The sequence below is a fragment of the Sinocyclocheilus anshuiensis genome, unplaced genomic scaffold, assembly GCF_001515605.1.
Source record: "Sinocyclocheilus anshuiensis isolate Anshui unplaced genomic scaffold, SAMN03320099.WGS_v1.1 scaffold77, whole genome shotgun sequence".
In the NCBI taxonomy this organism is placed as follows: domain Eukaryota; kingdom Metazoa; phylum Chordata; class Actinopteri; order Cypriniformes; family Cyprinidae; genus Sinocyclocheilus; species Sinocyclocheilus anshuiensis.
Window position 1 is genome coordinate 387,004 of NW_015537941.1, and position 26,706 is coordinate 413,709.

Here is a 26,706-nt window from a genome sequence, read left to right on the forward strand (position 1 = left end):
AATATTTATTATATTTATAAATATGTATATAATATTTATATATATTTCATTGTATAATAATAACAACATCAACAATAATAATAATAATAGATTTAAAAACTACATATATTATCGTATTTTATTTGAAGGCCTAACACTTACAGATTTAGTTGCTCAAATTCAAACATTAAATAAATTAATTATAATATATTTAAGAACTATATGTATACATATATATATATATATATGTATATATGTAGATACACACACACACACACACACACACACACACATAATAGTAATACTACAATACTAGTAATACTACAAACTTTCTCACAAACCGATTTTATGTACGTGTATATATATATATATATACTGTGTACAGCATAGTATAGAATACTATAAATAGTGTATATATAGTATTTTATTTAAAGGCCTAACGCTAACAGAGTTTAGTAGCTCAAATTCACACATTACATGAATTATTTCTCACATAAACTCTTTTTTTCCTCCAGTGGTTCGGCCAAACGTCACGCTGAGGGAACCTACACCAGCGACGTCAGCTCCTACCTGCAGGACCAGGCGGCCCAGAACTTTGTGGCCTGGCTAAAATCTGGACAGCCCAAGCAAGAGTAGGCCTCCGCGCTTCTAGTCCCACCTTCAGTGCCTTATAGAGTGTGAAAGAGATGGAAATAAAGAAAAAGAGCGAGTGTGAACTGACTGCTTCATCACGCTTTCTCCTGCCCAACATCCGTCTCTTTTCTAACGCACCCTGTCCAACCTCACTGCCAAATGCTAATGCTAATAAATAGCGCTGCAACCAGGCTGTGTGCTTCTGGTTATCTTTCTCTGCTAATGTCTTCTGCTTCTGTGCTAATCAAACAAATACTTCAAAATCCTGCAAAGATGCTAATTATAACCAAACATCACAAAACTAATACTACAAACTTTCTCACAAACTTACAGGCTACATGCTAAAGCTAAAAGCTAAACTGTGCCACACTGCTTCTAAAATGAGTTTAAACTTTGAAAAAGTGCCATGTACACATGCTAACAAGATGTTTATCGCATATGCGCAGTGTTGCAGACAACAGAGGCGCAAATTTGCCACGCAGGAGGCATGTAGACGGCAGTTTCACCAGTGACGTCAACAAGGTCTTGGACAGCATCGCTGCCAAGGAGTATTTACAATGGGTGATGAACTCTAAGGCGTCAGGGACAAGGTAAAGCCCTCTCTAGTGGCTAACAACAGATATGCTAAAGATATATGAATATTAAGAATGCTAATCAGTACAAAAATAATATATGGGTGTATTTTAAGGAAGTTTTATGTGGTTATTGTCTTTTCTAGTGGCAAACGTGGCGGAAATCATTGAGGAACCAGAGGGCTTCCCTGCAGGAGCTTAAATTTGGATCCTGAAGGGGATTCAATCATCAAAATGAATGAAAGCCATGTCACATACAGGCAAAATGGAAACAACTCTTGAAATCAAAAGCCATTTTATTTTATTTAAAAAAAAAAAAAACTCTGAGCACTGTGGTTGTTATTTATTTTCCCTTAGTGTTAAAGAACATCATGTAAGTTATGATGAGAGAAACAGAAATATTTTTCTATAGTTTTGAACTATTTTCTATGTGTGCGATAAAAACAAACTCAGGTGAATGCACTAAACACTCAGGTAAAAAAGTGAAATTTTACATGTGCCACCACTGTATCAAAGCTCCATAGAAATGGTGTCTTGCTCTGCAAAATAAACTTTTTCATATTTCACCCCGAGCCTGTTGTTGTACCTATAGCGCCACCTAAAGGATGTCTGTAACAATAAATGCTTTAGCAGATTCAGTTTATTATATGTGCAAACCATAAGAAAAACTGACTGGTTTATTGATGTTATTTATATATTTATGTAAGGATTTATAGTTATAATAAAACAATAGTTATATTTCTGAAATAAGCAAGATTCCTATATTTAATATAAGTAAAATACATTTTCTAATGTTTTTTTTAATATAAATAACAGGTATTTTCATTTAATTTTTAGATGTTGCCAACTTTGCCAACTATTATGACATAATTATGCTCATATTGGTTTAAGTTGAATCCTAATGTGAAGTATCAAACATATTTTTTAAGAAAATATTTTTTTTCTCCACAATTGAACAGAAAAAAATATAAGACAATATATTTTTAAAATAAATATAAAAGTATTTTCAAATATTCAAAAATATATATATTTTTGCAATTGATCAGAGATAAACATCTGAGATGAAAGAAAGAAATTATTTTGAAAAATATTTATTATTACTGAATTAACTTTAGAATATTTTTTTCTTTGCAATTGATCAGAAAAAAAAACAAAAGAAAATCTAAAGAAAATAAATATAAAAAATAATATAAAAATACAAAAAAAATATATATATATATATATATATTTGCAATTGATTAGAGAATAACATCTGGAATGAAAGAAGGAAAGAAGGAAAGAGAGAAAAATAAATTACTGAAGAAAATATATATTATTACTGAAGTAAATTAACTAGGCCTGTATAATATTTTTTTCTTTGCAATTGATAGGAAACATCTGAAATGAAAGAAAGATGTAACTAAATATTCAATAAAATATAGTATTACTGAAATAAATTACCACCACTTCAATATATACTGTGTATAAAAAATAATATAAAAATACAAAAAAAAAATATATATATATATATATATTTGCAATTGATTAGAGAATAACATCTGGAATGAAAGAAGGAAAGAAGGAAAGAGAGAAAAATAAATTACTGAAGAAAATATATATTATTACTGAAGTAAATTAACTAGGCCTGTATAATATTTTTTTCTTTGCAATTGATAGGAAACATCTGAAATGAAAGAAAGATGTAACTAAATATTCAATAAAATATAGTATTACTGAAATAAATTACCACCACTTCAATATATACTGTGCAATTTAAATTCTGTATTGAAATTAAAAAACTAGTTATAAGCTATTAAACATTTTAATAATAGTTATATTTCTGAAAAGAGCAGGATTTATTTTTTTGCAACAACAAAAACTTTATTTTTGTTTTTAATTTATTAATTTACTTAAATCTCAGGTATTGTTGCTGCTTATTTTTGTTTATTATACCATGAAACGTTATTTTCAAATATTTTCAAAAATATGTGTATTTGTTTATATGAAAAAGACGAAAAAATAGAAAGGAATCATTTTCATGTAAAAATAGCAAACACTATCTTGTGCAGTTTATAGCGTATGTAACGAAACTCAAACACTTACTAAAGATATTCATTTTCTTTATCAGTTTATCATATCTTTGCACTTGTTGCAAGGAAATCCCGCGTCACTTCCTAAGGAGGCGGAGCATCGTGAGGACGCGTTCTGTTTGCGTGTTGCGTCATCAACGTTGCGCACGTTCTCTAGACTTCTGGAAGGACGTAGAGCCGCTGCCGGTGTCATTCATATCAACACGGAGTGTTCTAGCTGTTTATAGCGTCTGTTCGGAGACTTTACACGCGTTCAAAGCATGATCAGGAACGGAAGCCATGCGGTGGAGGAGGAGGACCAGGGAGAGCCGAGCTCCTCCAGCCTCAGCCCGGGGAAGAGGAAGCGGGTGATCCGGGTGTGGTGTGACGGCTGGTGAGTGCACAAATTGTCATATGTGCTCAGTGTGCGCTGCATCTCTAACTGTTACAGCAAATAAAAGCAGCAAGAATGTTATAATGTTAGAATTCAACAAAAGAAGTAGTATAGTTACACTGGGATAGTTTTGCCATGGTATTTTAATATTTACCATGGTACTTTATAATTACCAACAAAAAGTACCATGTTTGTCGTACTATGACAGTCTTGGAAGAACCTCGGGATACAAAAGTATTTTATCGGCACCATGGTATGATTATAGCGTCACATCGTATTACTGTGGTAATTTTAAATAGATCATGGTACTAAAATTAATACTATGCTATGATATTTAACGGCTGCCTTATTCACTGTTTTTACATTGTATTAAAAAAACCATGGTATTACCACAGTACATGTGCAAAAACATAGTAGTACCACAGTATAGTGAAGTCAGACTGCTATACTATGGTACTTTGATAGTTTCCATGGAATTGAATGATTATTATATTTTAGTACCATGGTATTTATATGGTACAGCATGGCATTTTAAAGAATACCATGGTATGCATGTTCAAAATCATGGTATTATCATAGTTCACATCTGTCAAAAAAATCTAGTACCCAATACCATGGTACTTTTTGTTAGTGTATTAAAAAGGTTTGAAGAAATCAGACATTTGATATTTCATAATTAGAAAGTGTGTCTTTTTCAGTAATTACATTAAAACTGAAATAAAATTAATATTAGATGAAAACTCAAAGTTGAACGACTTAAAAATACTAAAACTACAACTGAAATAAAAATTGATTAAAACTTTATAGAAACATTTTTAAAAGTGACAAAAGCTCAATTACTAAAATTAAAACCGAAAATATAATAAATGCTAATTTAAATGAATTAATGTTATAATAGTATACAAATAAATACCAACATACTGCAGTGCAGGTTCAAAGGTTTTGGGGTCATGTGATTTCTGAGAACTATTAGGCTATAGGTTGGAATTCTATAACTCATATAACCTGTTTCTCATACCTACACTAATAGTTCACAAGGATATATTCCTCCATTTCATTTAACCTCAGCCTTCAATTATGAGTTATGAAGTAACTGCAGTTATAAATAACACGTAGTGTGAAGTGTGGTGCCCAGCAAAGGATCATGGGAAATGGAATTGGAGATTATATCCCCATGTAATCCCATCGACCCGGCTAATGATATTACTAGGGGAAAGGGCTCGTGGTGGTTAGATAACCCACCCGTCTCTAGTTACAGCTGTGTGTACAGCCTTTTATTTAACTGTTATAAAAGCAGTTATTCATTACATCACCTGTGTGGTTTCTTTAAACGGAGGTCATGTTTTCTTGACCCTGTATCTAAAGTCCACATGTGTCTCCACAGCTATGACATGGTGCACTACGGTCACTCGAACCAATTACGACAGGCCAAAGCGATGGGAGATTATCTCGTAGTAGGAGTTCATACAGACGGTATGCTTCACAATTTCAGACCTTCACATAAAGTCACTGTAATATATAAACTGAAACTTATCATATATTTTTTCTTTCACGTTCAGAGGAAATAGCCAAGCACAAGGGGCCACCGGTCTTCACACAGGCGGAGCGTTATAAAATGATACGGGCCACTAAGTGGGTGGATGAGATTGTTGAGGGGGCACCGTATGTTACTACGCTGGAGACGCTGGACAAGTACAACTGTGATTTCTGCATGCACGGAGGTGAGGGGATCCTTTAGACACTTTTAGACATCCATATTAGTCATTTTAATATCTTTAAAGATGCTGTATCTTACAGTTTTGTGGAATTTTATTCCTTGAAGTACACTTATTTTCATCCCAAATGGTCAGAATTTAGTTTTTCATAACCATTTTCATCCTGATTCTGATTCATTCTGATTCTTAGAATTGAACAGCCTGAGTTTGTTACAGTTCCTTTTCTTACTGTTCCTTTTCACTCTATTCAAAATGCACATTAGGGCTGTCAAAAAAAAAAATTCGAATTTCGAAAATTCGTCGAATTTAAAATAAAAATCCATATTCGAATGCAAAAACGTTTTGCTCGATGCGCCCTCTTGTGGCCTCAGAAGAGAAGCCAAAAGCTATTCTTCACCATAACTAAAATTATGCATTTTAAATTCAAATATAATTTGACTTTTGATAATATTTAAGTACAAAATTCGAATTTAGTTTTTCAGCCATTTTGACAGCCCTAATGCACATTAGTTTATGTCAGGTCAGCTTTAGTTACTGAATAGGCATTATGTGTTAAATATAATATTAACATGACATTAACACGTTAGTACAAAATTAACATATGTTAATTACCTTATGCCAATGTGCTAATGATTGTGATGTCATATTCATGACTATTTCATGACTATTTAGAACGAATTATAACAATTATTTAAATGTTTTAGTCATAGTTATCTTCCTAGTTATCACCCTTCCTTGGTGTGTCGGCATAGTAATTTGTACATTAAAAGGAATAACCTGGTTTAGATTATATGCTTCTTTCAAAATAGTTAAAATTGTACCAAAATTTAATTGAATCTGTAATAATATCATATCTTTTGCTAGATGACATCACATTGACCGTGGATGGGAAAGATACATACGACGAAGTGAAGAGAATGGGCCGATACAGGTGAAGTCCAATGGGTCTCAGCTTGGTAATGTCACATATTACAGTCATTTAATAGGTTGGGAATGCCATTTTATGTTGCTTTGAATTCCAGTTGGGGAACATACTGTACATAACATGAACTTTATATGTGGTGTATGAGGAAAAAAACGAATACATGTTGTTCGTTTGAATATTCTGGCATTTGCAAATGCAAAAATTGATCATGTATCTGTTCTCCTCAGGGTCCTAAAGGGCACAGCCCTTGGACTGGTGTCTCTCAGTTCCTGCAGACGTCTCAGAAGATCATCCAGTTCGCCTCAGGAAAAGAACCGCAGCCGGGAGATTAGTTTATGTCAGGTCAGCTTTAGTTACTGAATAGGCATTATGTGTTAAATATAATATTAACATGACATTAACACGTTAGTACAAAATTAACATATGTTAATTACCTTATGCCAATGTGCTAATGATTGTGATGTCATATTCATGACTATTTCATGACTATTTAGAACGAATTATAACAATTATTTAAATGTTTTAGTCATAGTTATCTTCCTAGTTATCACCCTTCCTTGGTGTGTCGGCATAGTAATTTGTACATTAAAAGGAATAACCTGGTTTAGATTATATGCTTCTTTCAAAATAGTTAAAATTGTACCAAAATTTAATTGAATCTGTAATAATATCATATCTTTTGCTAGATGACATCACATTGACCGTGGATGGGAAAGATACATACGACGAAGTGAAGAGAATGGGCCGATACAGGTGAAGTCCAATGGGTCTCAGACATACACCTGCGGCACACCACTGAATTTTGACCCAAGGGTGTGTGTAACAGTTGCCATGTGTGTTTTTTTCATCAACAGGGAATGTAAACGCACACAGGGAGTGTCTACGACAGACCTAGTGGGTCGTATGCTCCTGTTAACGAAATCGCATCACAGTAACGTTGTGAGTAGACTTTATCGTTAATTGTGTGTGTAGATATGTGTCATGTAAAGACTTTGTGTAAGTGCCTGATTCATATTCTCCTCTCTCTCACAGGATAACACAGCCTACCAGCTCCACACAGATAACTTTGGGAAGGTGAGTTGATCTGCTTATGTGCAGATTAATATTTTTAATGATATGTTGTAATCTGCTGTCATATACAGGTTTGACCATTAGAGGTCAGGGCTTACCTACATTCCGCAGCCGGGAGACACAATTATTTATGTGGCCGGAGCTTTCGACCTCTTCCGTATCCTTTTAGAAACACGCCACTCCACACTTTGCTTCTGAAGACATCCAGAAAGCTAGGAAAAATCATGAAAATTTCAGTTTAAAGTTTTTGTGCTTTTGTTTTGGCCTTGACTATATGACCCGTATAGACATCGGTCACGTGGATTTCCTCGAGACTGTTCACAAACAAGCAGAGAAACCTTACGTCATTGTCGGACTGCACTTTGACCAGGTGTGTTTCATAAAAACAAATGCTTTACGAGATTTTACAGACCTCTCATCCCTCATGGTGATTGTTGAAAGGGCAACATTTGCTATAACAAGCTGTTTTTAATTCTTGTGATGAACTTTGATCAGACAAAAAACCTCACGTGAACCAGAAAAAAGGAAGTTCAAAGTCACAACCTCGGCATGACGACATGCAAACCTGTTTTACACAGTTTTTGAACTTCTTTGCCTCAGGGGAAACATATGTGCAGATTAATATTTTTAATGATATGTTGTAATCTGCTGTCATATACAGGTTTGACCATTAGAGGTCAGGGCTTACCTACATTATTTACATCTATGTATATATATATATATATATATAACAAATGCTTTACGAGATTTTACAGACCTCTCATCCCTCATGGTGATTGTTGAAAGGGCAACATTTGCTATAACAAGCTGTTTTTAATTCTTGTGATGAACTTTGATCAGACAAAAAACCTCACGTGAACCAGAAAAAAGGAAGTTCAAAGTCACAACCTCGGCATGACGACATGCAAACCTGTTTTACACAGTTTTTGAACTTCTTTGCCTCAGGGGAAACATGTGTTTTCATTTCCCTAAAATGAAAAATACCTTACACATTACAGGTATGGTTACTACAGTGAAACAGTGGTACGTTGTATTACTACTACAAGACATAAGTGACAAAATTAGAATTGTGAATAGTTTTAAAATGGCTAAATTTTAGACCATTTGTTAGTGACATACCATAAACCTTTGGTAAGTGCATCTTAGTCAGTATTAGTGACTAGTGTGTGATTTTAATGTTTAGTAAATGTTATTGTTATGTTTATGAATTGTATTTGTTTTATTGTTTCGTAGGAAGTGAACCGCTACAAAGGAAAGAACTACCCCATCATGAATATTCATGAGAGAACTTTGAGTGTGCTGGCTTGCAGAGTAAGTGCATAACTTACGCCTCAAGTCATTTTTTATGTTTTGCGTAAACGTGCACCAACCTTACTGCTGCCTTTTTATAATTTATTGGTAGTTAATTACCATCTCCTCCAATCTTTTCTTAGCATTTTGCATAAATTACTGCCTCCTCCAGTCATTTCTTTGGATTGTGCGTAATTTACTGTCTCCTTCAATCCCGTTTTATTATGTTGCACATTTCAAGTTGTTTTTGTATTCCTGACACTCTTGTTTAAGAACAATGGGCCATTGTATTCAGAGACAGGGAGTTATATAGTACAAAAAAGAGAGTATGGGGGAAGAAACTGGGCAGAAACATCTCATGGTCAAGAGAACAGACATCACAAGCAGTGATAAAAGTTAATTTGTACTGCATACTTATGAGATGCCTATTAAAAATCTCACGCCTTGAGCTAATCCAAACCATATTCAAGTTTACAAACCCTCGCATTCATCCTCAGCACACAAACTCTCATGGATCAGGCACATATCAGCATACCTAAAGCATGACGTCGCATCCAGACAGAACCCACATTGAGTTGCCGATATCAGAAACATGCAGTGAAACGCCAGACCTCCCTCATACTGTAATATCAGTGCAAACCACACGTGCATTCCTTTCTGAAAACTGCTGAATGATGGGAGGTTTCATTTGGCTTTAAGATTTAGAACTTTGGCTGATTTGGACAGTTTTAGAATGTTTGAATCAAGAACTTTGAACTTGGGGATCTATAGAATTGTAGAACTTGAGGAACATGGTGAACTTGGAACTGGAGAACAATGAGAACATAAAATGTTTAGAACTTAGCGAACATAGAACCTGGAGAACTTGCAGAACAAACTAAAAAGGGAGAACTTTGAATTTGTAGAACCCTGAGAACTTAAAACTAAACTAAAAAGGAAATGAAAAGATAGAGGTTGTAGAACCTAGACAATGTAGAACTTTATAACTTAATGTAGAACTTAAAGAAATTAGATCTACAAAAATTTGAAGAATGTAAAACTTAAGGAACTTATAACTATAGGACTGGAGAACTTTGTGAGCTTGGAGAAGTCTGAAAACTTGAAAAGTAAAAAAAATTAAAAGTTAGAGAATGTAGAACCTAGGCAATGTAGAATTTAGAGAATGAGAATTTACAAATTAAGGAAACTAGAACTGCAAAAAAATTTGGAATGTAAAACCTAGGGAACTTAAAGCTATAGAACTGGGGAAATGTGTGAGCTAGGAGAACTCTGAAAACTTAATGTAAAGAAATAAAAGTTAAAGAACGTAGAACATATATAGATAGTGGAGAACTTTAGAACTCAGAACTCTGAAAATGTACACTGAAATTAGAACTTGGAGAACTGTAGAACTTAATGAGGTTAAAGAACTTAGATCCTAAAAATTATAACAGTTTAGAACTTTAGAACTTGAAGAATCTACTGTAGAACTTTGAGTTTAGTTTATAATCAGTCTTCCATTTAGGCCTTGGATAATGGTCTTGTGATTGCTATAAGTTTGATTGCAACATATAATAATTGCTGTTAATAGTGTTCATCGTCTGTTTGATTACGTCTTTAATTGATTTTTCCGTAAATTTCTGCCATATGTACATTTACTGACAGTCACCACTGATAAGCTACTACTAAATATATTGTAGAAACATATATTGTACAGCTGCTTGCAACAATTTGTATCGTAAGAGGTGCTATACAAATAAACATGAATTGAACTGAATTGAAATTGTGATTCTTTTTTCTTCAGTATGTGTCAGAGGTTGTGATCGGGGCTCCGTACGCAGTAGGAAAAGATCTTCTGGATCACTTTAAGGTACAGTACTAAACCGTTTCACATTGTTCATTCATTGTAGAGAATAAAAATCTAGTTTTGGTATAGCCCGCTTCCAGACACATTAACACAATAAGAGGCTTTGAGTGTGAAGAGAATGTGGTTTGTGTGATTCACACACTACATTATCCACACACCGTGTGCGTGTGCGTGTGTGTGTGTGTGTGCGTGCGTGTGCGTGCGCGTGTGTGTGTGTTGTGTACAGCTCTGGGACAGCAGCCAGACTCAAAGGCTTTAGTGACTGAACACTATTTCAGCAATTCTGTGTTGTCCTACTTCGGGAACAATCTAGAGATTTACTGCTTGCCTCTTTAACCACAAACCCTCCGACAGTTACAGAGAGTTCAACCGTGCATTATAGTTTAACTAAAAAGAGTGCTTGGGACATTTTCTCTGTCCTGATGGGAAAAATACAAAGGACGCACAATATATTGGTGACATTATCAATATATTGGACACTTATTTTTGTTTTTGTAAATATAAATGTAGGCTTATTGCTTTTTATATATATATATATAATAACTTTATAATAATTGACAAAAAATATCTGACAATTATCTGATCTAAATGTGTCTCAACCAAGGTCATAGTTAACTAAAACTGAAACTAAAATTAAAAGCTTTAAAACATTTTATTCTAATTTTGTTTAACTTAGTTTGATTTAGTTTAAATCTGAAATGACATACACAACCACACCCCCCACCCACCCACACACACACACACACACATATATATATATATATATATATATATATATAACCAAAAACTACTAAATATGACAAAAATGCACAACAAAATTACTAATTAACTTTAAACGGAAAAAATAAAACCTGATTCATGTTCATTTTCTGGTTGTAGGTAGATCTGGTTTGTCATGGGAAAACCGAAGTGTTTCCTGACACAGACAGGACAGACCCTTACGCCGTAAGTAAAGTCTCCTAATATTCATCTCTCAATGATCTTCTCTTCCATAAAAACCCATTTTTTACCCATTGTCTCTCTTTGCAGGAGCCGAAGAAGAGAGGCATTTTCCGTATCCTGGACAGCAGCAACAATCTGACCACCGACGACATCATGCAGAGAATCATTGAGAACAGGTTTGTGGGACAATACGAGCAAAACGTGAAAACATGGCTCACGTGAAATTTAACGAACGTATGCAAATGAGCCGTGTCTCTCTTTGTCCCGGTAGGTTGCAGTTTGAGGCCAGGAACCAGAAGAAGGAAGCTAAAGAGATGGCCGTGATTGAGGCTTTGAAGCATAAAGAGGATTCGCTGAAGATCGAGGCGGCTCTAACGAATAATTAACCGAACTGTCCAAACCGAACAAATCAAGGGCTTCGTCGTAGAACCAAAATTACCCCCGGACTGTTATATAAACACCCCAAACGAACAAAATGCCTGAGCTGAGGCTGCTTTTAAGTGGACGTGGAGGAACACAGACTTGTTTTTTTATATCGTACGACTCTTGTTTGACGACAAAAGCACTTTGTTGTGTGTGGAGAGGTTTTATGATACCTATTAAATGGGTTGGAAGACATTCTCTCTGGATGGGAGGAACACTGAAAAACATTCAGCAACTACTTTTGTATTGTGTATGAAGGTTATGGGAGGATTGTGTCATTTCAGTGGTTTTTAAATTGTCGATCCATCCGCACATATTTGTAGTTGAGCAGAGAAGCGCTTTGTGAAGAAACACTTGATGTTGACTACATTAGCATGCATACTAGCTATATGCATGTTAGCTTATTCGGATTTTATGTTGGGATTTCTTTTTTATTTATTTTTTTATTTTGTGTTTTGTGTTTTATTTTCTGTGTCATGGTAATATATCCAGGTCACATTTTACCCCAAAATCAAAAGAGAAAAAAACATTTTTTTTCATAAAGAAATGTTCTTGTTTTATGACTATTAAGGCTTTTTATTTGCATTGTGATATTGTTTTTATTATTTCATTTCCATCTGTATTCTCATTACCATAATGTATCTGGACATTTATCTTCTTATTTTATTTTATTTTATTTTTTGTTTACAGTTCTCATTATTTTCAGTAGTGATTCTTATTAGATTCTCTTTATAGTAATTTTGTAATAGATATGTATAAATTAAGGATGTACTACCATGATATATAAATACTTTACAACTTAATATATGTTGTCCTTTTTTTAAATTATTATTATTGTTCTTTTTTCTATTTTGGTAGTGAGATTTTCACAAATGGGCTTATGGAAAAATAAAAAATGTGTCAAGATAGTATCACAATGCCAAAAAAAGTAAAAAGAAAAGAAAAGAAAAATCATTTAAATCATAATTTTTTTTTTTTTTTTTTTTTGTGGTGAAATGTCATCCTGACCATTTTTAACAGGTTTAACCCTGGCATATTTTATTCTAGTGGTGCTGTTGTGGTTTTACCTTTCTCATCATCACTGGACGTTTGATATGCATGTCGTGAAAAAAAAAAGTCACGGAACTACTCTCTGAAGTTTTGTCAACTATTGTTTCATACACTGTCCACAGTCACATATCTGGCATTTTAACCTGTTTTACCACTTTTATTTTCACTTTCTTACCTTTGTTTGTTGTGACATGATCAAAGTCACAGCCAAAGACTCTTTGAACTCGGGTGATTGATGTCACGCTTTTATTCATTTTAACATATAACAAATAATCTTTACAAACATCAGTCTCTAAACTAAGTTGATTGTTAAAAGTCAAACTTGCTTTTATCTCATATGTACTTTTATCTTGTTTTATGCGGTTTGTTGTCTGTTTTTGTTTTTAATGAATGTCAAAGCACCTTGCAATTGCAGCATGTTTTTAGTTTGTAACATTTCCTGCACATTTAGGGTGAATTGCTGTGAAAAAAACACTATGTTGAGTGACCAATTCTGAATGTGGTGTTAATGTCTTCAGACAATCTAGAATTTATCATCCCATGCATCATAAACCGTAAATCATCAAAACACATCCATTAATTGCAAATGAAATTGCAATAAAAAAGTATGAAAACAGCTTGTTCTGACTATTGTTTGACCATTATTGCATTAAGCGCATAAAAATCTAATTATTGAATCTAATTTAGTCAATGTGAAGATTATATAAACTTCATAAGAAATTTTCATGAAAAATTCATAATATTCTGTTTTCCTCCTCTGCTAATGATTATTTATGGATACGTGTTTGTGCTTTTAAACACAATATAAAGTATCTGGTTTATATTACTTAAATAAAACAAAGCTAAAACCATACCATGAAAAAAACAATTGTTACTTGGAAAAATATTAACTGAACTAAAAGACATATATAAAAACAAAAACTACTAAAAATTATGAAAACATAAAAATGACTAAAACTTACTAATACACACACACACATGACATTTTTTATAATGGGTTTATGTGAAGATTGTTTTAAGTTCACTTAAATTAGAAGTTTTTTTTTTTTTTAAGTCTATTAAATGTTAAAATTTATACCTCTCAGTCCCAATTATACTGTAATGTTGAATGGCTATAGTCGATGGTTAAATATGGGGGGGTTTTATAGAGACATCAGTAGTATTGCTGTCAGTGATACCGGCCTTCAGTCATAAAAAAAGATGCAATTAAACATTATAGTCTTTATGTTGTTTGTACATTAATTTGAAGATTGAATGTGAAATTATTGCAATATAAAAGTGTATTTAAAAACTTTAATGTTGCGTTGGATTAACAGCGATTAATTACAGAAAAAAATGTGATTTGTTTATTTTTTTTTAATCGATTGTCTATTAATAATATAACTTTCAACAGACTGCCATTACTTTTAGATATTTGTACTGGAAAAGGTTCATTTGTTGCAGTGCATGCACACTTTATGAATTTAAGACTCTGATTAAGGCCTTAGTTTGTGAAAAGGTGAATCAGGATGTTTTAAACCTGCAGAAACCCTGTCATGTTCGGTTAGAGGTTTCCTCTATTATTGCATCTGTTTCCCGTTGCTTCAGTCCCCTGAGCGTTTCTCTGTCTCGTCCAACATTGAGGACGTTCGTCTGCATACTAGGGCTGAGAAAATAAATCGATGCATCACGAATCAAGAAATGATTCGGCATCGATTCTGAGATTTTCCGAATGCATTCTTTCTCGAGTCGATTCTGAGCTTAGTTTTGAACAGCAGATGGCGCTGCATGCTTCAGAAACAGCCGTACTCTGCTTGTTTACAAATCCTCACACACACTTGAACCTAAAATAATCATATATCAGTGATAGTATAAAGTATCAGTGATACTGTAAATTGACATTTAAATACAAACATTTTAAACTGAATTTTAAGGCAGGTTTGCATTTGTGTGGTCACTGATTGTACAAAGAAAATGTTTATGGTTATTAATAAAAAAGAATAGTGTTTTATTGTTCATTTAAGCTGATACTTGATAAGTATTTTTTGACTGATTCCATGTTTTAGTTTTTGTTGTAGTCTATTAGATCAATATTAAATTAGATCAATATTTAAATGCTACTAAACTTACTATGCAATTTGCCATCATATTTTATTTAAATGTATTTAGATTTAATTGATTGATTTCATATTTTATTTTATTGTTTACATTGTATTTTATGGTGTTTGTTGTTGTTTGGTTGTAATTACTTTTAAAGTTTTTACTTTATTCTGTTTTTCAGATTTGATATAAATCTTTAATTAATTTGTTAATTTATTAATATTTATTTATTGCTTTATTTAATTTAATTGTATATTGAGTTACAGGGACTGGACTGCCAGCAACTCTCGCACAGCGCTTGAACAAAACCCATCTCAGGTGACAAAGTTCCACAAACGTTACGTCACTTCCTTCCTAAAGAAAGCGGACACCCCCAAAAGAGACGCTCTGTAGGCGACATACACCATTTAGTTTGCGCGTAATGAACAGGTAGAGCTGTGTTGTGGATTAGGAGTGTTTGCGCGGCGTCTGACAGTGTTTGCGTGAGATCTCAATGGACACAATGATCCCGAACCAGCAAGAGTGCTGAGCCTGACGAAATTAACCGGGAACAGTCGAATTTGAAACTTTTTTTCTCTTTCCTCCTGTACGATCGGGACCATCCCAGCCTCTCTCTCTCAGATTTGGAATCGGATCTTTCCAAAAACACACGCGCAATTGACTTTGCGCAATTGGTGTCATTTTACGCGTTAACCGGAGAGACTTCGGATAAGAGCGCGGGGGGATCTCGCTGGGATGTTTTTACGCGACTTTGAACAATCCTCTTCGGTTCCATCCGTGATGTTGGGATTTCTGCTGGATCTTTAGCTATGAGCTCTGGATATGGGTCTGTGTCTGGGCTCAGAGGTGACAGAGGAGGGAAAGAAGGCAAAGATCCACAGCTCGCAGATAGACAGAGATCTGTACGAGTACGCCAAGAGAGAGATGAACGTGGTGAAGATCCTCATGCTGGGTAAGAAGGTCCCATCCAGATGTTTGTTAATCTACCCATTGCTTTTAGTCGAAATAACATGGGTTTTGATGTTTACATGGGCCTGCTTGTGCATTAGAAACCTAATTTTGGGTATTTTAGTTTATTTGTAACTAAAAGATTGTGGGTTTGAACCCCAGTTTATTGGTTCAGCAACAGATATGGACTTGTGATTGAAAGTTATCAGTTTAAATAGCCGATCTGTGCTGGTAACTCTAAGAATGTAGGTTTAAACCCCAGATTTGGTTGGAAACCTACCTACAGGTTGTAGGTTTAAACCCCGGATTTGGGCAGAGATTGAAACTTAAGACTTGGGCAGGTAACAACATATTAGGGCTTGTACCTCCTACAAACCCCAAAATATTATGTTACCTGCTCAGATCTGAAGTTTTAGCTGATGTGTATAAAAGGTTGTAGGTTCAAGTCTCAGTTATGGGTTGAAACTAAAAGGTTGGTGGATTGAACCTCAGATCTGGTCAGTGAAATGGAAGGTTGTTGCTTTAAAATATCAGATGCGTGCAGTTAACTGAAAATTTGTGGGTTTGAAAATGAGAAATGGACTGATATCTGCAAGGCATTAGCTTCATATAAGATCTGTGCTGGTTTAAATTTCATATTTGTGCAGGTAACTTGAACCATTCTGGGTTTAAATTTGATATTTGTGCAGGTAACTGGACAGTTTGAACCCCTAGATCTGGGCTTGTAACTTAAAGATTGTGGGTTTGAATTTCACATTTGTGCATGGTAACTGAACCATTCTGGGTTTGAAAGTCAGATTTGTGCAGGTAACTAGACAGTTCTTGGTTCGAACCTCATATCTGGGTTGGTAATTAAAAGGTTGTGGGTTTGAATTTCATATTCGTGCAGGTAACTCAATGGCTCTAGGTTTGAAACTCAGATGAGGTCTGGTAACAAAGGTTGTGGGTTTGAATTTCACATTTGTGCAAGTAATTGAAGCATTTTGAGTTAAAACATCAGATTTGTGCAGGTAACTAGACAGTTATCGGTTTGAACCTCAGATCTGGGTGAGTAATTGAAAGGTTGTGGGTTCAAATTTCATATTTGTGCAGGTAACTGTAAAGTTCTTGGTTCGAACCTCACTTCTAGGCTGATAATTGAAAGGTTGTGGGTTCAGATTTCGTATTTGTGCAGGTAACTAAAAGATTCTGAGTTCCAACCTCAAATCTTGACTCATATCTGAAGCATGGCAGGTTTGAACCTCATATCTGAGCTGGTAACTTAAAGGTTGTGGGTTTGAATTTCACATTTGTGCAAGTAGCCTATTTGAAGCATTCTGAGTTAAAACATCAGATTTGTGCAGGTAACTGGACAGTTCTTGGTTCGAACCTCAGATCTGGGCTGGTAATTGAAAGGTTGTGGGTTCAAATTTCATATTTGTGCAGGTAACAGTAAAGTTTTGGGTTTGAACCTCTCATCTGGGCTAATAATTTAATGGCTGTGGGTTTTAATTTCATATTTGTGCAAGTAACTGTAAAGTTCTGGATTCAAACCTCACTTCTGGGCTAATAATTGAAAGGTTGTGAGTTCAAATTTCATATTTGTGCAGGTAACTGAAAGAGTTCCAACCTCAAATCTTGACTCATCTGAAGAGTGGCAGGTTTAAACCTCATATCTGGGCTGGTAACTGAAAGGTTGTGGGTTTGAACTTCAGGAAGAGTTGATTTATAAACAGTGAAGACTGTACTCTCGAACCAGACATTTATCTTGGGTTAATATAGGAGGACTGTACCATTTGTAGGTTCTGTTGTTAAAATTGTAAACTAAATGACTGATTAGTAATGTTGAATGACCTATTTTGATGTAGGTGCTGCTGAAAGTGGGAAAAGTACGCTGGTCAAACAGATGAAGATTATCCACAGTCATGGATTCACCAAACAAGAGCTAGCCAGTTTTAAGGTAAGACATTTTATGATGTTGATTTCACATACTCACTTGCAAGAGGTTAATTGCATTTAATAGTTTAACATTTGTTCTGTGCTATATTTTGTCTGTGCGCTCTGTAATTCCTCTGCCATCTGGGAAATCAAGCCGCTGTGTGTGTTTGGGGATTATTAAAAGTTTAAGGGGTCATTGGTTCAGCTGTAAAACAAGACCTCAGTTCAATGGAAGACTGGATCTTGCCTCAGCATGTTTTTTGTTCTGTTTGGAATAGAAAGCGGAAGGGGGAAGGAAACATATGGAAACATGAAACACAGAAAAGTTTTTAGGTTTTTAAACCATTAAAAATGGCCGACTTCCAAGAACATTTTCTCTATAGTTTGTTCGACAGCCAGTGTGCACTTCCTCTATAGTCTCATTGCACACCTTTTTTGACCTGTCACTCACAAGTGTTACCATGGCAACATAGTAAAGTTGCACTGCACGCTGGCTCCTTTAGAGTAACCTGTGGTCCATGTACGCCTTATCGCCATGGGAACAGAAAAGCGATTGATTTGCTCATTCATAGTAAACCGCAGCCAGCTGGATTCTCAACATGATCATCAACCCTGGTATCACTAAAACTGCAATTTTTGACTGTCACTTCGAGGCGAAACGTCATTTTTGGCAACAACAATAGTGTTATTCAATCCCCTTCTTCAGTTACCCAAAAGACCCTAGGCTAGGGGTAGGCAGCGTGAATAAAGTAATTTAATATCACCGTATATATGACGAACTTGTTATACTTTGCTTGAAATTCAATGGAAAAAAACATTAGTACTAGGCTACGAAAGGTTATTTTATGGCTATATATATAGACTTTACAGTTCAGCTTGCAAAAATAAAGACTTTTTATTTTGACGACTTCAAACTTTGTTGGGCCGAATACGGAGCCTTGCTGTATCCCGAACTCAAGATGTGAATTAAACACTGCTTGTCTACATTTACTACAAAATTATGCTATTGTATGACACACTTTACCTTTTGACTGACAGGTTAAAAGAAATGTACTAGGAGTTTGTTGACTTTAGAGAATGTGCATGTTGGCTGCAGAATGCATAGAAAAATGCTAACTAATGTTTTTTGAGAGAATGCTACCTTACTGAAACTTACCTCAGTATTTCATTCCCTCACACTTAAAGAGCAGGTCATATGGTATTTTAAAGTGTCCTGATATTGTGTTGGAGTCCCCTACAAAAGGTTTAAATGCATCTAAGGTCAGAAAACAGTGTAATTTTCTCAGAATATACATTTAATATTAGAGTCATTTGCCAGTGATTTCGAAACGATTAGTTCCAAGCAAGTTCGGAGCAAACCCCTCCCTTCCATAAGCCTACTCTGCTCTGATTGGTCAGCTGGCCAAGCCTGTTGTGATTGGCACAGAGAGGAGTCCTTGAGCAAGTTATCGAGCGCTACGATTGACAAAGCACTTTTACATAAAACAATAATATAGTGCTCCAGTCCGTTCTTATAATAATGACATAAAATACAAAAACACTTATGCAAGCAAATCGTGGCCACAGCTAAAGTTTAGCTGCTAAACTGTGAACACTTAAAACAATAATGGTGGATACGTTAGCCGAGTGCTAACGTGACTAACTAATGAAACAGTACAGTTTGTAAACCAAAATATGTCTACTGTAATGTTTGAAGAACGCCAGACAAAAGACGCTCTGTGTCTTAACTTTTACACAACAAAAGGTTCAAATTGTATTTCTGTGGTATCCTTGAACACAGCGTCTTCTCAACATGATGTAAACACACTAACTAGTGGAAGTTTTTGTGGGCAGGTCAGACTCGCGGGCAGGCGGGGATTATGCAAATGTGTTACCCAGTGACGTATACCAGTAACAGGCAAAAGATTCGAAAATATGTCGACTCGTTAAGGCGATTCAGAATCGACTCTCTCTTGAGAGACAATATCTTTATTTATCATGTACTTTTTTGATTAACAACTTTGCAGATTGTTTTCATTTAAGGATAGCTACGTTATAAACTGCAAAAGATATATTTTTCAAAAACCCATATGACCTGTTCTTTAATAAAAGCCACTTTGATCCTTTGGAATTCAGGAATTCTTCCATCCAGTATTTGTGCACTGATGCTTATCAAGCTAACGGAGTGTTAGCAAACATGTTTCTAGTCAGATCTTTCTCCAGTTGTTTTTTAAATCAGCTGATTTTGTCAAAAAATGGACGGTCAATCGTATATCCTGTGAAATGCCAGGTGCAGATCTGCATGTGTGCTTGCTTGGGTTAAACAGACTTTGTGTACCATGTTCTCCTCATTAAACCTTCCCTCAGGGTCTGTTTGTGTTAGCTACACTTTCCTGTGAGCCTGAATTAGATTGATGGACTGAGAATATGCAAGTGGTGTTTTGAAGTGCCTCAGGGAATGCTTTAAAACCTCAATGACAGCCTATTAGCTCCTGGCGAATGTAAAGGGATTGTCAGGACGGTTAACTAGATGACTAGTCATCAAGCAACCAGCTAGCTGGTTTTTAGTGGCAGGGGATGAATTTAAGAACCTGTTAGCATGCTAATAAACTGCAGTGAAGACTATGGTAGTTGCTTGCAAGAAAAAGTATGCTACCCTGTTTTTGTTACTGTACGATTGTTGCCCTGTGATGCGGTTTTATTGGTCTTTGTCCTGTATTTTGGTCTGATTTGTCACCCGTATGACAACACTGACCATCCCACAATGAAAGACCATGAACAAACCCTTTAAATAAACACTCACCGCAATGCACGCACCCTTTTTGGGAAGGAATCATCATATGTGCTATTTTTCGCCAGCAGAACTTCCATTATCTTTAAACAAAACAAGAAGTGTTGGAATGTGGGTGAGAAAGTCATAATATTGTATAGTGTCATGCATCAGAAATAAAATGCACAGTCAGAAGCTTGGGAGAAAGAAGTAAAGTAAGAAGTACTGTTTGTGTACACAACTTTTAAAAATACCAGAAGACAACAGCTAGCTAATTATTAATACTGAATTATAAACATTGTATTAAAATCATAATTTTAAGCAGTGTAAAAATCCACAAAATATAAAAGGCCTTTATAAAAATTAAGTAAATACAAACATTAATTATAATATATTATATTTAATCATATATATTAATATTTAAAAAGATATGTATTTAAACAGGATCATTTTATTCTGTGTCTGTGAGTTTTTGTTTTCCTTAATTTATTGATACTTAAAGACTTTATTTTTAAATAGACAGTGATTAGACTGTCTTCAGTTATGTACTTCGAAAAATCACCTTTCCAAAATGCAAAAGGAACTTGTTTCATAAAATGACACTCTAGCTGCATACGCAGCCTCTGCTGTCATGTGGATAGAGTTTCATGTACATTCTAAACTGACATTACTCCTTAGGGTTCTTTGTTGAAAAATTGGAGTTCAGAGATTGATGACTGTCATTTAGGCCTGTCGCAATAATCAATATATCGACTTATCGCGCAATATATGTACATGACCTCAATAAGTTTTGGTGACGCAATATATCGCCCATTATATTTACTTAAAAATTCATGTCACCATGTTTTGTACATTCCACTTGCGCCTGTGTCTTTTGCAGCTTCTCGTACATAACATGGTGTAGTCATGAGGCGCTAGTTCAAATTTAAAAAATGCTTCTACAAAAAGTTTCATCTGCAGATATGGCCTTGTTTAGGGATTTGTGCCTTTGTGCATACAGACATCTGACTGCTAAGTAGTGATTGTGTTTTTCAGCAATAGTGTGCACCCTTAATTTACAGAGAAAAGAAGGTCAGGGAAAAATCTGTAGATGGAAAAATCTCCATACAAGTTCTTTGTGCATTTTTCTTTTTTTCTACTTGTTACTTTGAACTTTTAGTTAGAAAATATTTATTTACTATTTATTCAAGTTTTTTTAAGGTATCTAATATTTTGATACTTAATTTCCATGATCTAAATATTCTTACAAATTTAAAGTTTGTTGTCATTTGGAAGTGTGTTGGCCTTCTTGCATTATTATGCTGTTACATTATGATTATATATTCAGTGGCATAAAAATGGTCTTTAAAATGACAATAATATCACTTATCGCAATTATTTCTGGGGCATTATATTGCACAACAAAAAGTTGTTATCGTGACAGGCCTACTGTCATTGTCCTACTTATTGTGAGATGTTAATTTTTTTCATCTGTTTGTGAAACAGGAAGAACAAAAAACTATGTCTCATAATAGCACTAGGATAACTTCTCCCATTGTTCTAGAGACAAAATAAACATTGCCCTAAAGCCAAAGGATAACATACAATAGCCTAATTTTATATTCAACGCAGACGAGCCGAGTTTGAGTCATGTCTACCTCAAGGCTCTGTATTCGGTCCATCAAAGTTTGATGTAAATTAAATGAAAAGTCTTTATTTTTGCAAGCTAAACCATAACTTTTATGCTGACCTCTTCTATGCCTGTGTTTTCTCTTAAAATGTGGTCAGTCACAGGGTTTCTATGTTTCTAATGTTCAAAAGTCCAGTTCCTGCTTCACCAGTTTTTGTTGGATGGGTTCATAAAGGGTCACGCTTTCACTCACACATGCATATGTTTGTACAGACCCATAATTATGGCTAGTTTTATATTGTACACATGCTTGCAGACATAAGCACAGTCTGTAATCAGACTGGCCTTGGTTGACTTGGATGTAGTGTCACACAAGGGCGGACCGTCGACTGTCGAAGTGAGGCCAGGGAAGGGTGTGGTGACCTGTGCTGTGTGTGTGTGAATCATAAATGCAAGTGAAAATGTGACGTGTTACAGGTAAAAAGAAGGGACTTGTCCTGGCCTGAATGTCGCAGGAGTGTCTTCTTCTTAATCCTTTCTTTTTGCTCACCATTGTACTAAACTGTCACTGCGGTCTTTAACCACACCGCAGTCTCTCTAACCCACAGGAAGTCAAGTTGTCTTTCCTGTTTCCTTCTTTTTTGTTTCTTACCTGACACCCGTCTCTCCATTTCTCCTTGTTCTCCCAAAGCTGCAACTTCAGCCTAAAGTCAAAATGACAATAATTTCTTATCATCAATGTTGAAAACAGTTGTGCTGCTTAAAATTTCTGTGGAAGCCGTCATTTACTTTTTTCAGGATTCTTTTGTAAATAGAAAGTTTAAAAGAATAAAATTTATTTGAAATACATTTTCCTGACACCTAAACGTTTGAATTGTAGTTTATATTGTTACATTAATAAAGATTACACATATAGGAGATGTTCACACATATACACACAAAACGATAAATGTTACATTACAGTGTTTTATCTAGTGTGTCCATCGGGTGGCTCTTTTTTTATGGCAAGACTTCACAAACCTCGCAGCTGGGTTTCATGCTTTCATTTCCTCGACCTCCCTCTGACTCTGTTTCTTTGATGAAGTGGCAAGTTCTCCTGTTACAAACGTGACATCAAGGAGTAATAGGAGACTTTGGAGTGCCGTTGTCGGTGGTCTAGAATTTGGGCTTGACCCAAACAAAGTTATTGTAGAATGTACAGTACTGTCTTTGACAAGATTCTGTTGAGCGCATAGATGCCTGGAATTTTCAGAATTTTACACGAGTTCTAGAATTTGTTGTTCTTTGATGTCTGTAAGTTCTATAACTCAAATTCCTGAAAAGAAACTGTGGATTCCTAGAATTCCTAGAATGGTTCAACAAAAAATTAGCTTTTTATAATTATTTACTCATCCAAGCCGAACCACTTTTCTTAGTTTCAAGGAACACACACAAAAAAAGATATTTTGAGGATTATGTAAGCTGCTTTTTCCATCTAGTAAAAGTGTATTGTGACTTTCAAGCTCCAATATGGACAAAAAGCACCATAAACCTGTAGAAATATTCTATATCACATGTGCTCTGTATTTCAGTTATTCTGAAGCCCATATGCTTATATTCAAATTCAGTTATAAAATATGATAATCAAGGATGTGACAGTTTAAAAATATCTGTGAATGTGTGAATTTTGAATTTGCTTTTATAGTTTCAGTTTTAGTAGTTTTATGTTCGTTTGGCATTTTTATTATCATTTCTGTTTAGCTTTCATTTTATTTTATTTTTTTATAATTTTAGTACATGAACTGAAACTTATTTTCAGGCGGTTGACAAGGCAACATTTCTCATTTTCTTTTATGTTTTGTAAGTGTGATATCTAATATTCATATTTTATTTTTTCAGCTTTATTTCAGCTATATTTTAATTTAAGAAAATGTATTTTTAGGTAGTTTTAGCAAATTTAGTAACTGAAACTTATTTTAGTTCAGTTGTTTGCCAAAGCAACATTTCAAATTTTTCTTTAAATAGTTGTGTTACATGTAATGTTTATATTTTATATTATTTCAGCTTTATTTCAATTAACAATGTTTTTTTAAATAGTTTTAGTACATTTATTATGTAAAAAAAATTCTAATTTTCTTTTTAGTTTTGTAAATGTAAGTTTTACATCGAATAATTTATCTCAGATAATCTTATTTTATTTCAGAACATGATTTTTAATAGTTTTAGTTGTAGTTGTCTATAACAACATTGGTGTGATTTGAAAATCCTTTGTTAAACTGTCACATTAAACAATTTCTTCTGACAGTTTTTAAGACCTTAAGAAGTGTTAAGTAGTAAATAAAGGATGAAGAGCGTGATTTATCCCTCTTTCTCTCCCTCCCTTTCTCTCTCGCTCTCTCTCTCACACACACACACACACACACACACACCGTGTGTGTGAAGCTCCCTACCATCTTTGCTCTTACCGCTTTCCACAAGAATAGTTTCATTGTTCTAACGTGTGTGATTCACTCCTGAACTTTACCTCCTGCATCGCTCTAGTGCACTTTGTGTGTGTTTGCAACAACAGGAAATCGATAAAAGCGCATCATATATCCGAACCGGGCCCGCGGCCCTTCATGAACACAGAAAGGCTTTTCAGCGTTCGCTCTTCCCTGGAATGTTCTGCGCCTCTGGTCTACAGCCCAGCAAACAAAAGCTGTTCAATAAAGGGCAGGAATGTGTTTGCTTTGGCCGGAGAGTCAGGGGCGGTAAAAGGGGAAGCATTTGAGCACAACACGAGTGGACGGGCGCTGAAAGTGTGAAAAGGGGAAGGTTTTGGGTGGCACACACGTGGACTGATTTTGTGAATTGTCAAAAGTCGAAATGAAATCAAAATGGCCAAAATTTACTTTCTTAAAATTAATTTCTGGTTTTACTGTGCATGATTATTCATTTTAATAATGCACAGTTCTTATACTTGCTATTACAGTTAGGTAGTTTTATGTTAATATTTTAATTCTTCAATTATGTTTCTAATATAAATTGTTATATATTTGTATATTATATATTTAAAGTATTTTGTGTATAAATAAATAATACTTATTATCTAATATTTGTTTTGATATTATTTTAATATTTGTGGTTTGTGTATATTATTGTACATTTTAAATAATATATAACAAAAATATTAAAATCAAAATATTGTAAAAAAAATATTTAAAATGTAAATATTACAATTATAAATGATCTATTATCATTTCAATAATTATGTTGTGTGTGTGTATATACACACTTTTTTAAATTAAGAAATACTATTATTATTATTATCTAATATTAAAAAATCTATTATTTCTAATATTTTTTATATTTATCATATATTTATCTTTTATAGATTTATCGTCCTCAATCGTTTTTTTAACTCAATGAAAATCCTATTTCACTTGCAAATATGTTGCAATATGTGTGTAAAACGGTTTATGAATGCCATTTTGTGTATGAAAAAGAAAATGTGGTGATTCAAAAACTATACAAATCATTCCCATGTCTGAATTGTTCTGACCAAAAAGAAATAATCAGCGTTCCATAATTCATAACGCACAATTGCATTGAGTTTCAGCCGAGCATTTGACCGTCACACAGCGGTGTCTGTCGCAGTAATGGCGCCCGGTGAAGCCACTTCCTGTCACTTAGGTGGACATGAGACAAAAAGGACCAATCAAGCAGAAATTCATAACGTCCCAGTGACAGGAAGTAGATTTGTTTGGTTAGATGCACACGCAAATGGCCTTGTTACGTTCTGTCACAGATCAATGCAAGGGTTCTTAGGTAACGCTTTTATTTTAGGAAGTTATTTGCGTTTGAAGGGACAAAGACAATGAGTCCTGCCAATCAGAAGAGAAAGAACTCCGAACTAATAAAATTAATATGATAAGAATGTGAACATCATGCTTTGTTCTTACTTATATGAAAAGAGATTATGATTTATATATCTTTTGTTTTTCCAGCCTGCAGTGTTGGATAACCTCTTGACCTCTATGAAGTTTGTCCTCCATGGAATGGGCGTCCTTCGCGTCAACCTTGCTAACAGCAAGAACAAGGTTTGAACCAGACTCTTTCCTTTCTGCTGTTGAACAATGCATTTATTTATTACCCAGAGTTAGGATTTCTCTAATAAAATAAGCTACTTTTTTTTAATTTGGATATTTATTTATTTATTTTGTAATATATAACAAATAATAATAATATTTTTTTAGTAATTTATAAAATAATATATTTTTTGGAATGTTTTAATAGAAACTTTGTTGTTTTTATAATCATTATTATTATTATTATTATTATTATTAAAAGTTTGTAGTTAATAATTAAAAAATGTTGTTGTTGATGATGTCTTCATTGTGTACCCATTTAGATACAGATTTAAACATGTATTACTAGATCTTGTTACCTAAGGTTAGGATTACTGTACTAAAAAAACCTATTTGTAAATTTATATTTAAATATTAGATACATTTTATATTTTAATTATGTATTATATTTTAATTATTTATTTAATTTA

General features: G+C 34.3%; 2 protein-coding genes and 1 pseudogene across 2 annotated transcripts in view; all 3 read left to right on the top strand.

Annotated features, from left to right (window-relative positions):
* Positions 1-1,439, top strand: part of LOC107663711 (glucagon) — a 2,534-nt gene extending 1,095 nt beyond the window's left edge. The window contains exons 4-6 of the mRNA XM_016454020.1: positions 495-611; positions 1,059-1,202; positions 1,331-1,439. Coding sequence (XP_016309506.1) covers positions 495-611; positions 1,059-1,202; positions 1,331-1,355 — 286 coding nt within the window. The 3' untranslated portion in view covers positions 1,356-1,439. The remainder of the gene's footprint in view (positions 1-494; positions 612-1,058; positions 1,203-1,330) is intronic.
* Positions 1,440-3,342: 1,903 nt separating this feature from the next.
* Positions 3,343-12,365, top strand: LOC107663554 (ethanolamine-phosphate cytidylyltransferase-like; annotated as a pseudogene).
* A 2,949-nt stretch (positions 12,366-15,314) lies between these two features.
* LOC107663576 (guanine nucleotide-binding protein G(o) subunit alpha-like) overlaps positions 15,315-26,706 on the top strand; it is a 42,114-nt gene continuing 30,722 nt past the window's right edge. Inside the window, exons 1-3 of the mRNA XM_016453813.1 lie at positions 15,315-15,919; positions 17,763-17,854; positions 26,156-26,248. Of these exons, the coding sequence (XP_016309299.1) occupies positions 15,790-15,919; positions 17,763-17,854; positions 26,156-26,248 (315 nt within the window). The 5' untranslated portion in view covers positions 15,315-15,789. The remainder of the gene's footprint in view (positions 15,920-17,762; positions 17,855-26,155; positions 26,249-26,706) is intronic.